The following is a 13,972-nucleotide window of genomic DNA, read 5'->3' as shown; positions in this document are numbered from 1 at the left end:
AAAAAAGAAAAAAGAAAAAGACGGGTGCAAAGAAAATGGAATAAGAAGAAGCAGTGGGCGGTACAAAGTGGTTTTCCGAACCAAGAAAGTATTTATTAGCTTATTTATTACGTCTATACTATATATATACACAATAATTTCACTACCAATAAAATTAAAAAAAATAAAAATAAAAATAAAAATAAAAATAAATAACTGTTAAATTCACAGTGCGTAATTCATTCCATCCCCTTCGGATCCGTTTTGGCAAGCTGAAATCTCATCTGTAATTTGGGGATGGCGTCCAGTATGAGAATCGTTTTCGGATTGCTTACATTTGTCACTGTTGGCATGATTATAGGTATATTATTCCTATTCCTCTGACCTACCTCTCATCTATACATATATGTATGTGATTGTTGTATGCACATGTTAAATTTGATTGTGATTCGATCCGCAATGATGCAATTACGACTCTACCACTTCTGTACATTTGCTCTTTGATTTGCTTTTGTTTCATCTTATTAATTTTGATTTTTTATTTTTTTTTAATGGAAAAAGTGCTTTCAATTTTTTTTTTAAAAAATCTAAAATTTAATTTAATGAAAATTTTGAAAATCATTATCTTTCATATGGTTTTATCTTTTTTAGAATGGAAATTTTTTAATACTCTAAAATATCTTTTTTGGTGGTTATTTTTGTCAAACAAGTTTCTATTTTTTTTTTTTTTAAAAAAATTCTGAAAATAAAAGAGCTATCTCCCAGCTTTTTTAGGTTTGCATGGTGAATTAGGGCTTGTTAACCATTTTGCATTTATTTTAAATTTTATTAAAACAACTAGATTCTTTTTTAACTTAATTCTCAATGAGGATGAATTGAATGTTCGCTCAATTAAGTAACTTGTCCGACGTAGAGCATGGCAACAAGAAAATGGGCAAATTTTGCATTTCACATGTGGTAAACCGTCGGCATTGTGCAAGTATGTTCAAGGTTAATTTGAGTCTTAATTTTATGTGTATTTCATGTTGGTATGCTATCGGATATCGTCTATGTTTTATTATATCCATGAAAATAAAGGTTTGATTATTTTTCGTTTTTTCGGGAAATGCACTATAACATGGGTCCATGGTTCTTGTTCCGTTCGAATATTGTAGCTAGTAGAAATATTTGAGTCAAGGTTATGTTATTGAGTTATTACATATATGGTTAATAATGAAACTTGCATATTTTTATTTAGTCTGAAGTTTCTTAATTTCCTATTCTCAAGGCATAGTTTTTTAATAGACTTGGGAGAAGTTTAGCAATTTATAAATGCTTTTGTAATCATTCTATTTGATACTTATCACAAGAAAAACAAACTATCCACCTTCTCCTCAAACTCCCTACAATAGAATGCTCACTAAAATTTACAAGTGATGAGCTCGCAGAAAGAACAAGCAAGGGATTTGAAGATGGAATAAAAGGTTTTCATTCTTCAAATTGATGAAGCATTGAGAGGGCTGTTGATTAGGATAACTGCGAGGAATATGTTACAGAACTATTCCTTAACAGTGGATTTGGGAGGACTTTTTTGGGCAATCAAAGATTGAGAGAGAAGTAGTTAAGCATAGGAGGAGTTCAGTGGTTTGGGTTGAGAAGTATTCCGACGTAAGAGGCATTTTTATTGAAATTTTGAAGTGGATTGGTGATAGGAAAATGGCTTATATCATTCTTCTGGCAGGAAACAATGGTAGTGGGTTGATGGAAATGGAAAAGATGCTTGGACAGGTGTTATGTTCAGATGGAAGAGTCAGCGATAGATATAAAGAAGAACCAATGAAAATCCAGAAAACTCAGGCAAACAAAGTTTTTAGTGATAATAGATCCGCTGAATATTCCATTTTCTAATCTCAACTCTCTTGTTGAAAATCCAGAAAACTCAGGCAAACAGAGTTATTAGTGTTAATAGATCCGCTGAATATTCCATTTTCTAATCTCAACTCTCTTGTTGAGAGCTACATCTGTAACCTTGGTTGACCATGGACTAAACTCTGGGCAATCCTGTCTTGAATATGAGAACTTTAGCCCTTCTAAACTGCACATCCTAATTGAGAAACTTGTGCTCATAATTATATAATTTTTTGTTGTGGAATTTTAGGGTGTGAATTAAGATTGATTTGTTACCCAGTAGTTAGTTTTATCTCCACTACAAGTTACTATGCAGTTTCATTTTTTTTTTTGTTTAAATCAAGAATATTATCATTAATGGATGGTGATGCTTGTTCAATGTGCTTGTAATAGTAATTTGCATATTGTTACGGTAGATAATAACAATATTATCTAATAGTTGGGATTTGCAGGAGCTTTGCTTCAATTGGCATTTATTAGAAGGCTCGAAGATTCATATGGTAGATTTTCTCTATCTTTCTATATTTCAACTGATAGAAATTGTTATTTGATTCAGTTTCTTGTACGCTTCTTGCTGGCCTAACCCCTCTCTTTTCTTTTCTTTTTTAATGTTGAAAATTCTTGTACTATTATGACATAGTTTTCAGTGAAACTGATTTGACACGTGCTTTGAAGAAATGGAATTCTAGCTTGCATTTCTTATCCTGATTGATTGTGAACAATATAATACAGTTCCTGCATTAGAGCAAGCAACCATTGAAGTTCCGTTGTAGCATCTAGAACTTCCTCTTGTTTAGCTGGGCAGCCCAGAAAATAGGCATCAACTATGGTTGTTCATAAAGGGAATATGACTCAATTCATCTTAAGTTTGCTGCTACAGCCTATGACGTCATCATTTGACACAGACTTTTGATTGTGGAGGATGGTCACGATTTATGGTCAAGACATATGATGTGGCGATGGATTACGACATAACATGGATGTTGAGAAGCAAGATAAAATTGGCTTTACATTAAGCACTGAAAAGAATCAATAAATAAACTTAAGAAAAAGAAAGAAACTAGAAGAGAAAAAAAAAAGAGAACTTATCCTATGGATGTAGAACTAATAGGTTCAGGACACCAGTATTGTGGCAATGGCATCATCTGTTATTTGAGCTCTACCAAACTGAGTTGGTGCTGCACAATGATATCTTCAATTCAGTGAAGCTCAAGCTCTTTATGAGGCAGTCAGCTCACTTATCAGCTTTTGGGGCATCATGAAAAAGTCAATTTTAAATTTTCCGAATTTTTTCTTTTTGGCTAGAAGAATAATTCTCTCTCTCTCTCATTTCATTTGTGAAAGACATTTTCTGTCAAATGATTATCTTCTTTTATTCTTGTGCTACATTTCATTCTCATATTTAGTTTTGTTATGCGCATGGGTCAACATATGATATTGTTATATCCAAATATTTCGTACATGGGTGGCACCCCCTTGGTGCCTCATCTTTATAGAATCCTTTATTATTCCAAATGTTCTTTATTACATTGGAGGATATAAATTTTGTTGGACCTCATCTTTTTATATATGTATGTATATGTATATAAATTTTTCCTTACCAAATGAGCTTTCTATTCTTTATAGGCACGGAATTTCCTTCATTTAGAAGACTGCATGAACGTCAGAATATTGGCAATCTACAGTTGTCTGGAGGTTGGTTTGGTTTCTAATAGGTTCTGTCAAAATTGCACATAGACTAATATGTTTTTATTCTCATAGCTGAATTTTGCAAGAAAAATAAAAGAAAATAATATTATACATTGGGTATTTATGTCTTGTTTTTGTGTGTTGTATTTACATGTGAGAAAGCAGTTACAAGTGCGATTTGATGATTTCAGTTGATATGTGGCAAGTTATATATATATATATATATAAATATATATTTATACATGATAGCTTTTGTTAGGCTCTAGAAGTTTGAATGGAGTCTAGTGCATCTTATGCTATCCATGCCCAGGATGCATTATACTTCAAAAAGTTGAATTACGTCATAATAAGTAGCATAAACACTGTAGCTGTTAAAGTTAATTTGTTAATTGTCTGCAAGTTATATTAACTAATAGCCTAATAGGTTATTCCCCCCATCTCCTTGAAGCTGGAAAAAATAGATAAAACAAAATGCTTCTGAATAGCTTCATTTGGTAAAGCATTGGCTTTTTTTAAAAATTACATTTTCTCTGGTGTTATTTGGCTTTAAACTCTCTCTCTCTCTCTCTCTCTGGTTTCAGGTATTTCTTATTGGGCTAATGACAAAGAAGCTGAAACTTTACGTCTCGGATATGTATGTTCTCCTACATGGTTAAATGTTTGGTTTTTCATTGTGTATCCCATACTCATAATAACATGCTAGTTCAAATCTTGATGATATGCCAAAGCTCCAAAGAGTACATATAGAGGGTTGTCACTGTTGTGTAACACTACACATTTTTAATACTCACTAATTCTGTTCCTAGCTTATATGCAAACTTCTTTGTAGAGGATTTTCTCCCGTTTTCCATGCCTTTCATTTTTATTCTCTCATATATTTGATATTAGATTCAAACCTTTGAGTCATAATCAACTAATGTGGTCCTATGATAGAAAAGTACTTTACACTTGTTAAAAAATTAAAAATTAAAAATTAAAAAAAAGGGTAGTGCCATGTAGGATAGTTACCCGGAGAAGTGATAAATGTGTTAAGTGTGAACCATAGCCATTGTTGCAAATTTCATGTTGTTTAAGATATTCTTGCATGTGTATGTGTTTTTGAAATGGATAGAAATTGTTGAGTTCTTAATTTGTTTCATCAAAATTATCTTTACTTTTTTAGGACATTATTTCTTGGTAGTATATGTCTGCACTGCCACTTGCTGTACCTTAAGATTCTTATTCATATATGTATATGTAGATAGAAATTTGTTTATTTTTTTCCTTTTGTTGCAGGTCAAACCTGAAATAATTAGTTGGTCTCCGCGAATCATTGTACTTCATAATTTTTTGAGTACGGAGGTATTCAAATTTAATACTCGTCATATTCTTGTGTATATCAATATATTTTCTGGTTGATATGACTTTGCTGAGCTTAATGTTGTGTACTATATGTACATGGTGCCTGATTCTTGTTGGAGAAACCATCCATTTGGTGATGTGGCAGTGCCATATGGCAAGAGTTGTGCCATGTACCTACAAAGAGAGAGAGAGAGAGAGAGAGAGTCACCCCTAGTACAAAATTCATAAGGTTTCTAGGGCAAATAACTATAGTTGAAAGTAAAGAAGTCATTGTTTAAAGGGTTGTCATTATATATATATAATCTTTTTTGCCTTTTTCGTTTTTCAGTTACAAATGGTTTTAAAAATAAAAATCCTTGAACAAAGTGAATGCTTAAAATAATACAATAAATTGCTGAAGAATAGAAGAACTTGTATACATACTAAAAAGAAACCTTCAGGTATGACGTCCAGAAAAAAGGGCATTTACACACAAGTCCTAATTTATATGAACTTATACTCCATTAAGTCCTAACTAAGATTTTTTAGACCTTCAAGTTCTATTAAATTTTTAATAGTTGGAATTACCCTTCAAACAATGATTGTTATCATTTATGATTATCTATAAAGGAACATGATAATTTTGACATTTATTTTGATTTTCAAAACTTTAAAACATCAACTTTCAAATTGAAAAAACTTTAAAAAAATTATGTGCAAAAAAAAAAAAAAAAAAACTAATTTTTTTTTTTGAAAAAATTGAATTATTTTTTGTGTAAAACTGAAATTTTTATGTTTATAAAGAATCATGATGATGGAACATTGATGTGCAAAACTTAAAATAAAAATAAAAATAAAAATAAAAATAAAAAAACTTTGAAAATGAAAAAACTAAACAGTGTGCTTAGTTTCATTTTTTTGAATTCAATTTTTGAAAATTGAGTTTTTTGTTTTTGCGTATTTTTTTGTTTTTAGTGAATATTTTTAAAATTTTAATTATTCTTTTTATTTTTTTAGATGCACCTTATTTAGATGTATTTAAAAAGTAAAATATTTGTGAAAAAATATTTTAAAAAATAATAAATACGAAAAAATACAAAAAATATATTGAATTTTTGTATTTTTCGTATTTTTGGTATTTAGTGAATTTTTTAAATATTTTTTTCACAAAAATTATACTTTTTAGGTGTATTTATGTTAGGTGTGTCTAAAAATTAAGAAAATTGCTTAAAATATAAAATAAAAAAATCAGTAAAAACAAAAAAAATACGGAAAACAAGAAAGTAGAATTTTTTGAAAAGTGTTTTCTAAAAACTAAAACAAACATGCTAATGTTCTCGATTTTATTAGATAGTTGAATCAAACCAACAAGTAGAAGGGAAAAAACATTTAATCCCATGCTCTGTTTTTTTCATTAGTTAGTGAAACAATTATCTGGAACACTGCTATGCAAAATTGATAATGTTCTTAGTTTTAAAAATTAGAAAAAACTGATAATATTTTCAGTTTTACTAAATAGGACTTATTGGTTCAAAAAATCTTAGATAGGACCTGAACTACAATAACATTTGTAAATATGACTTTTAGGTAATTAACTCAAAAAAAAAGACAAAGAAATTAGTTGGAATGTTGAAACAAAATGCACATACACATAGCTTTAGAAAATTGCTAAACCAGCCTTGGTTTTTAGCACCTGAAATCTTTGTAGAGGCAGTTTATTATATTTAGGTCTTGTTTGTCATAAGTCAAAAAGCTAAAAAGTTACTATCCTATTTAAGTCACATCATCTTATTTAAGTCATATCACCCCTCTACTACATCATTTCAAACCCAACCCATATTTCATAAAAAGTCAAAAAGTGCACTTATTTAGATCATCCCAAACCACCCCTTACTATGTGTATGGCATGTTGTAGCCACAAGACATTTTCAATCCTTACTTCCTTCACACTTCAGATTGTTATGAGGGTTTCCTGCCAAATTGAATAATTTGGCTCCTGGTCAACTTTGAGTAGCTAGGGTTATAAGTATCACGCTTTGCATAAGATTGTATTTTAATTACTATATAGACTTGTTTTCAATGCATATAATTTCTATAACTTTTGGTAATGTTGGAAAGATTGATGTTATTTATTGTTGAAAGAATCATAATATATTAGTTTGTTGATGCTGCGATGTTGTGTTCGTAAATGAGAATTTATTGCCCTTGAAGGAATGTGATTATCTTAGAGCAATTGCGAAGCCCCGTCTTCAGATTTCCACCGTGGTGGATACAAAAACTGGGAAGGTGCGTATGAAATGTATATATTATGATCTGAAGTTGCATGTTTTATATGGTTAAAATTGACATATATTTACCTAAATTTAGTTGTATGTATTTTTGGCACTTTATTGTTAAAAAGTAGGGTTGAAGTGCAGAACCTGAGAGCCTGGCTCAAAGGGTGCTCGCGCAGTCATGGGGCTTAACAACCAGTAAGGCTCGCTTGAAAGAGTGCTTGAGGAGCACTCGAGCGGATACCTGATTGGAACTCTAGAACAGACAACTCAAAATCTACTTGAGTAGCATATAAAAAATTGAATAACACCAACTTTGAAGCCCAAGCCAAGGCCCCATCAACCTTCTGGTTGGAATACAAATAATAATAAACAATAAAAAAGGAAGAAAAAACCTACCAATCCTGGCCATGAATATTTTGCATTTAGATGTTCCATGAGCTTAGGATTGTTGTGGCCATATCAAGATATTACTGGTCAAATTGTCTACGGTTAATATTTTATTAGAATAGGTTTCAAGGAGCAGCACATTTTTTTTATGATTCATGTGGCATTTTTTTTTTTGACAATATGCAGACCTTGCTCACTCTCACAAAGCAAGAATTATTTCTAGACAATGGAGTAGCTCTTAAAGGAAAAACTACATGCTCTCCGAATGTAGTGTGTGTCACCTAAACAATGAAGAATAGGTCTCAATATATAGTAAATAACAATCCTAAGTGAACAATATTCCATAACACAATGCTATGCACGTTGAATAGACATGCATTCAAACAGTCAACCCGTGCATTTGAACAAAGAAGCTCTTGCCTTTCAACAGTGCTCCCTGTGTCAAAATAGAATGCATGCGCTTGAATGAAATGCTTTTGCATTCAAACGAAATGCTCTAGTGTTCAAACAGTTAGTATTCTTATAATCAATTGCTACAGGAAACAACATTCTCATTTGCATGAATCCTTTGTGCGTTCAAACCTGCATGCCACTAGAAATAATCCAAACAAAAAGCAACTGTCTGGGTGTATAAGGCCCAATAACTAAGTTGATGGGTGCTAAAAATCAAGTCCAAAAGCTAATTTAGCTTATAGTCCAAAACTAAACTACTATGATCAAGAATACAAAATAAACCCAACCAGATAAAACCCTCTAAATGACACTAATGCAATGCATGAGTTTTATTTTTGCATTGAAGACAAGTGTATCCATATGATAAAGGCTTGAAGCTGAAGTCAGCTTAAATGATGCTACACTACGGAACATGCTCAAAGACTCGACTAATGCTAATCAATCTTGGAGTAAAATTGCCAACACAAAACAATGACCAAGGAGTAAATAGACATTAGACGTTTTTCCTAACAAAAAAAAAAGGAAAAAGAAAGAAGCTAACAAAGGCTTAAATTTCACCAGTTATTGCATCATCAATGTTTTGGTGAAAGCTAATATTTTACATATAGCCATTTATAGCTAATTATGTGTTTGATCATACTAATGAATTTAACATTAGTTTTTCCATATTAGTTTCTTATCCATACAATGCAACAAAATTAGTAGCTTATTATGTTATTTTATATCAATTTTTAGGGAATCAAGAGTGATGTTAGGACGAGCTCTGGTATGTTTTTAAGTCCTGAAGAGAGAAAGTATCCAATGGTACAGGTTGGTATGTTGACTTTGATTCTATCTGTTCAAGTCTGTGTATCCAGTGCAAGTTAAATGAGTATCTTCTTCTTCTCTTCTTTTCTATTCTTTTGTGTGTGTGTGTGTGTGTGTGTGTGTGGGGGGGGGGGGGGGGGGGGGGGGATGAGAAAGTATCCAATGGTACAGGTTGGTATATTGACTTTGATTCTATTTGTTCAAGTCTGTGTATCCAGTGCAAGTCAAATGAATATCTTCTTCTTCTTCTTCTTTTTTTTTTTTTTTTTTTTTTTGGGGGGGGGGGGGGGGGGGGGGGGAGAGGTTTGGTGTTATGGCTACATAAAAGATAAAGAAAGACAGTGTACTTAATGATTTCTTTTTTGTTTGCCCAATCAGGCAATTGAAAAACGAATTTCTGTCTATTCTCAAGTACCAATAGAAAATGGGGAGCTTATTCAAGTTTTAAGGTGGGGATTGTTTTTGCATATTAAATGCTTAATATCAGTAGGAATACTAATCAGCTTGTTTGGTTTTGGTTTTCAGAAAACACTTTTTAGAAAAATTTACTTTTTTATTTTTTGTATTTTTTTTGTTTTCAATGAATTTTTTAAATATTTTAAGCAATTTTTTAATTTTTTTAATTTTTAGAGACACCTAACATAAATACACTTAAAAAGTATAATATTTGTGAAAAAAATCCTTAAAAAATTCACTAAATACCAAAAATACAAAAAAATACGAAAACTCAGTGCATTTTTCGTATTTTTGTGTATTTATTAATTTTTTAAAATATTTTTCACAAATATTTTACTATTTAGATACATCTAAGTAAGGTGTATATAAAAAAGTAAAAAAATTGCTTAAAATTTTTAAAAAATTCACTAAATGCAAAAAAAATACGAAAAACAAAAAAACTCAATTTCCAAAAAACTAAATTCAGAAAACTGAAACTAAACACACACACTGAATATGTTTTTAGAATTGAGGCTAACATTTGCAGTACAGGTATGAAAAAAATCAGTTTTACAGACCACATCATGACTACTTTTCAGATACTGTAAGTTATTATTCTTGAAATTGTTAATATTTTTATTGCTTGTGTTAAACCTTTTTCAACTGTATCAATTAGTGTACTTTAGTTTTGTCTCATTTAAAAAGGAGAGCCTTTTTTTATTGTTATTTAACAGTTCAATTTGAAACGTGGTGGCCAACGAGTTGCTACAGTCCTCATGTACTTGAGCGACAATGTTGAGGGCGGAGAAACATACTTCCCGGCGGTAATACTTCAAAATCTGATACTGGTTTTGTGTTCAGTTATACTGCCTGTTTTTAATTGATAAACATAGCTAATTTGGCATTCCTTTGGTACCCTGGGATTTTAGAACTAGATCAAGAGATCAATAACCCTCGGAATTGCATTAGGTGATGGTCCCATTTGCAGAATATTTGATGAACCAATGCGTGTTTTAAAGTGAGGTTGCGAAAGATTTGAAATTTATCAGGGAAACATGAATTAGTAGACCAGACAACCCAATGGCAGGGCCTTGTTACTAGCACTCATCAGGTTGGGGTTTTGACCCCTAACGGTCCCTTCTCCCTCCCCTAGGTAGTCGACAATGAATGAAGTTCTTGCATGTACCCAAAAAACAGGCAACATGAATACAAAAATCCATGTTCCACTAATGATGTTAGAGGAAACAACTGGAAGATGTTCCAATTTATGGCAGGGTTATTAAGACAATGTCCTACTATGAAGCACATACACTCCATTTTACGTTGGGTTGGCAATTGCTTTTTGGTAGTTTGTTTGTTTGTTTGTTTGCTTTTTTTTTTTTTTTTTTTTTTTTTTTTTTGCATTTTTAGCATAAAGTTGTTGCTAAAAAAGCTGATGTGTTTGGCAAATGCTAAAAAAGCTGGCTCTTTTGTTTTTGGGATAGCTTAGGTAAGTAGATGTGTGTGTGTGTGTGTGTTTTTTTTCTTTTTTTTTGTGTGTTGTCTTTAGTGATTTTTTTTTTAATTATTTCTATTTTTTCTTTTAACTTTCTAGATCCTTCTAGACTAGAAGAACATGAAAAGTAAAAGAATTAATGAAATTATTTTAAAAATTCACTAAAGACACCAAAGTTAGAATATAATATGGTTTTTTTAGCAATTGCCAAATGGAGATAATCTTGTTAAAAATATATATATATATTTTTGCAATTGCCAACTAAAAAAGCTAAACGGTTTAGCTTTTTTGGCTTAAATAGCCAAAAAGTGGCTAAATATGCTGTAGCCAAACAGGGCCTTAGCCCGTTGTAGTGTCTGATATGGACACACTGGAACACGTGCTGGACAAGGCACATGGCTTGCCTATGTTTGTTTGCTTGTTTGTTTATTTTTCTTAAACTTCTTCTCATTGCATGGGCATCTTTTAATCCTTGAATGTTATTAGGCTCAGGCTAGTTCAGGTCAGGCTGGTTCAGGTGAATGCAGCTGCGGTGGGAAAATGATGAAAGGGTTGTGTGTTAAACCTCTTAAAGGAGATGCGGTGCTTTTTTGGAGCATGGTTTGTTTTCTTGTATATACTAGTCAATTTTTGTTTATAAAATACATCATATCTGAAATGGCATTCTGGAGCTTAAATAAGCGGAAAACTTTCATTTTTTGTGTGTTTTTGTCAAACACTCGCAAAAATATATACCATAATCAAAATTTTCCAGAATGGTCTGAGAATTCCTCATGAGAAGCAAATCTAAGGAATTTCCCTGCTTGTTTTGGGAGGTTCCTGTGCCTGGTATACCCATCAGAATGGTACTCTTTTGTATGACACATTCGGGAATTTGGAATCTTGTGAGTTGTGTTTAGATCATGGATTTGAGTATAGATTTGGAAAGGGAAATGTGAATGAAATATAAACTGTAGTTTTTTTCCATTTCCTTCACCTTGCCCTTTCTCTACCCAAATCGATGATTCGAACACATCCTTGGTGTCTTGATAGTTGAAACCAAATTCTAGTTTTGGGAAGACATGTTGCGGGGGTAACGTGTTATTTGAGAACTATTTATTGGATAAATTCAAGTTTTACCCATACGTGGACAAAGATAAAGAGAGGTTTATGAATAGGAACTGATAAATTACATAACTAGTTAAAAAGCCAAACACTACTGATTGAAAAAACAATTTGATTTATCCATACTCCATTCAATAAGTATTATACAAGCTACCTAACAAATCTGTAGTACTCCATATATTCCCTTTTTTTATGGTATTTATCTCATGAATTACCAACATTGATCTTAATAGTATCATTAACATTTCATGTCATGCTCCTAGAATTTGTGAGGATTTTGTTTTCCTTTTGTAGATTGGATTTTTACTATGGACCGATCATATTTCAACTACTAGCTGGCTGCATACATGAAAACATTAAAAAAAATAAAGAAAAAAAGAAGGGCTATTTTATTGCATTATAAATGTTTCTCTTGATTGCTGTCCAATGTTGTTTGATAATAAGAAGGCGATTGAGGTCTCATAATCAAACAATATGATTGATTGACTAGCTTTGCTATCTATCTCAGGGGCTAGATGGGCAGTCGGACCCGAACAGCATTCATGGAGGATGCCAAGTACTGTCGGGGGAGAAATGGTCGGCTACAAAATGGATGAGGCAGAGAACTACTTCCTGATTTTGCTTTGTGGATTTTGTTTTCACATTCATCATCTTTTTTGTTATAAATAACTAATTCCATAAAACTGGTAAATGTAAAATTAATATTAGGTTGCACTTTACTTAGATAGCAACCATGGAAACCATACCATGTTTACTGCTATATGTATGGTTTCTATGGTGTTCACTCACCTTACTCCTTTTGTAGTACCTCTTGTAATATAACTCTTATGAAATGAAGTTCTTACTTTTTTTCCCCACATTTGCTTCCAACTCTAGAAATTCCATATTTGATCATTCAATTCCATTTTGAGTATTGGCATTGTTTTTGATATTAGGATTTGATGCAACAATTTGTGGATTTTTGGCAAATGGCCAAATACGGCAGGGATTAAGAATTCATTGGATCACTTGTAATCACTTGGCATCATTATTATTAGGGGAAATTATACTTTATTCCTATATTTGGTCATTTTTTTCACTTTAGCCCTTTAATTTTTTTTTTTCCACTTTGGCTTTTATGTTTCAAGTTTTTTACAATTTATTTCTAAACTCAACTTATGGATAAAATTAGACAGAAAATGATATATTAACAGTCAGGTGACATAAAAATTTCTTATTATATAACTCACACTTCTAACACAAACATAAATTGTAATATAATAATATAGTTTTTATATGTCATGTGATAGTTAATGTGAAATTTTATATTTAAATTTATACATAGGTTAGTTTTTTAAGTAAATTAAAAGAAAAAATTGAAATATAAAGGGTTAAAATGAGGGGGGGGGGGGGGGGGGGGAATTAGTAATCAAACTAAAAAAATAATCAAGTATAAAAAGGAAAACGTTTACTTTACCCTTGTTGTTAAGGGGCTTAGATGTAACAATTGCTGTTTCTAATTGCTAAAGCAGAAATAAAATTGTGATCGTTTGTAACTGTTTTAGTTTCTATTAAGGATCAAAATTGTTTCTATAGGTCGTTTGGAGCAGTTTCAAAATGGAAACATTATATTCTCGATCCTTAAAATAAACAAAAAAACAAATAATGTATTTGGAGTAGTGAAGATGAATTCAGTTTATTTAATGCACCGGTAACGTGGATAACACTTCATTATTTAATATAAGAATAAATTTGGATGACATAAGTTTTGAAAAGAATGAGAATGTTTGGTGCTTGTGATTCTAGTTTTTATAATGGATTTGTTTGACAATATTGTCATTTTTTTTTATTTTTACGTAAAATAAGAAACAATTTTTTTTTATCTTTATTTTTTGTAAAAAACAAAGTAAAAAACTATTAATACACAAATATTTTGAAATAAATAAATATAAAAACAAATAAACATGTTTGATTAGTTATTAGAGGTGGTGGCCAGCTAAGGGTGAGTATGATCCGGATTGGAATAAAAGCAGAATCAATTCGTTATTTACTGTTCTTAAAAAATTAGAAGTAATCCAATCTGTTTAAATCATGGAATCAATATGAACCAATCCGTTTAAACATGGATTGGATCAGCTTAGGACCACGGATTCACATAAAT

At 31.3% G+C, this 13,972-nt stretch overlaps 1 protein-coding gene across 3 annotated transcripts; it reads left to right on the top strand.

Annotated features, from left to right (window-relative positions):
- On the top strand, nucleotides 1-12,689 carry LOC114305343 (prolyl 4-hydroxylase 1). 3 transcript variants are annotated; one of them, XM_082872686.1, is made up of 12 exons: nucleotides 14-340; nucleotides 2,319-2,366; nucleotides 3,493-3,561; nucleotides 4,137-4,189; nucleotides 4,831-4,896; nucleotides 7,087-7,161; nucleotides 8,727-8,801; nucleotides 9,177-9,247; nucleotides 9,786-9,837; nucleotides 9,968-10,057; nucleotides 11,215-11,328; nucleotides 12,341-12,689. In XM_082872686.1, the coding sequence occupies exons 1-12, from the start codon at nucleotides 277-279 to the stop codon at nucleotides 12,446-12,448; spliced, it is 885 nt and encodes a 294-aa protein (XP_082728812.1). In that variant the 5' UTR covers nucleotides 14-276; the 3' UTR covers nucleotides 12,449-12,689. The 3 variants fall into 3 exon arrangements, with proteins under 3 accessions (XP_082728815.1, XP_082728812.1, XP_082728814.1); XM_082872688.1 differs by having other exon boundaries at nucleotides 23-340; nucleotides 11,221-11,328; XM_082872689.1 differs by lacking the exon at nucleotides 11,215-11,328 and having other exon boundaries at nucleotides 1-340.
- The last annotated feature ends 1,283 nt before the right edge of the window (nucleotides 12,690-13,972 follow it).

This window comes from Camellia sinensis, chromosome 6, assembly GCF_055761805.1.
Source record: "Camellia sinensis isolate YWXY chromosome 6, ASM5576180v1, whole genome shotgun sequence".
Classification (NCBI taxonomy): domain Eukaryota; kingdom Viridiplantae; phylum Streptophyta; class Magnoliopsida; order Ericales; family Theaceae; genus Camellia; species Camellia sinensis.
The sequence above is the reverse complement of the archived record's forward strand: the minus strand, read 5'-3'. Positions and strand labels throughout refer to the sequence as shown.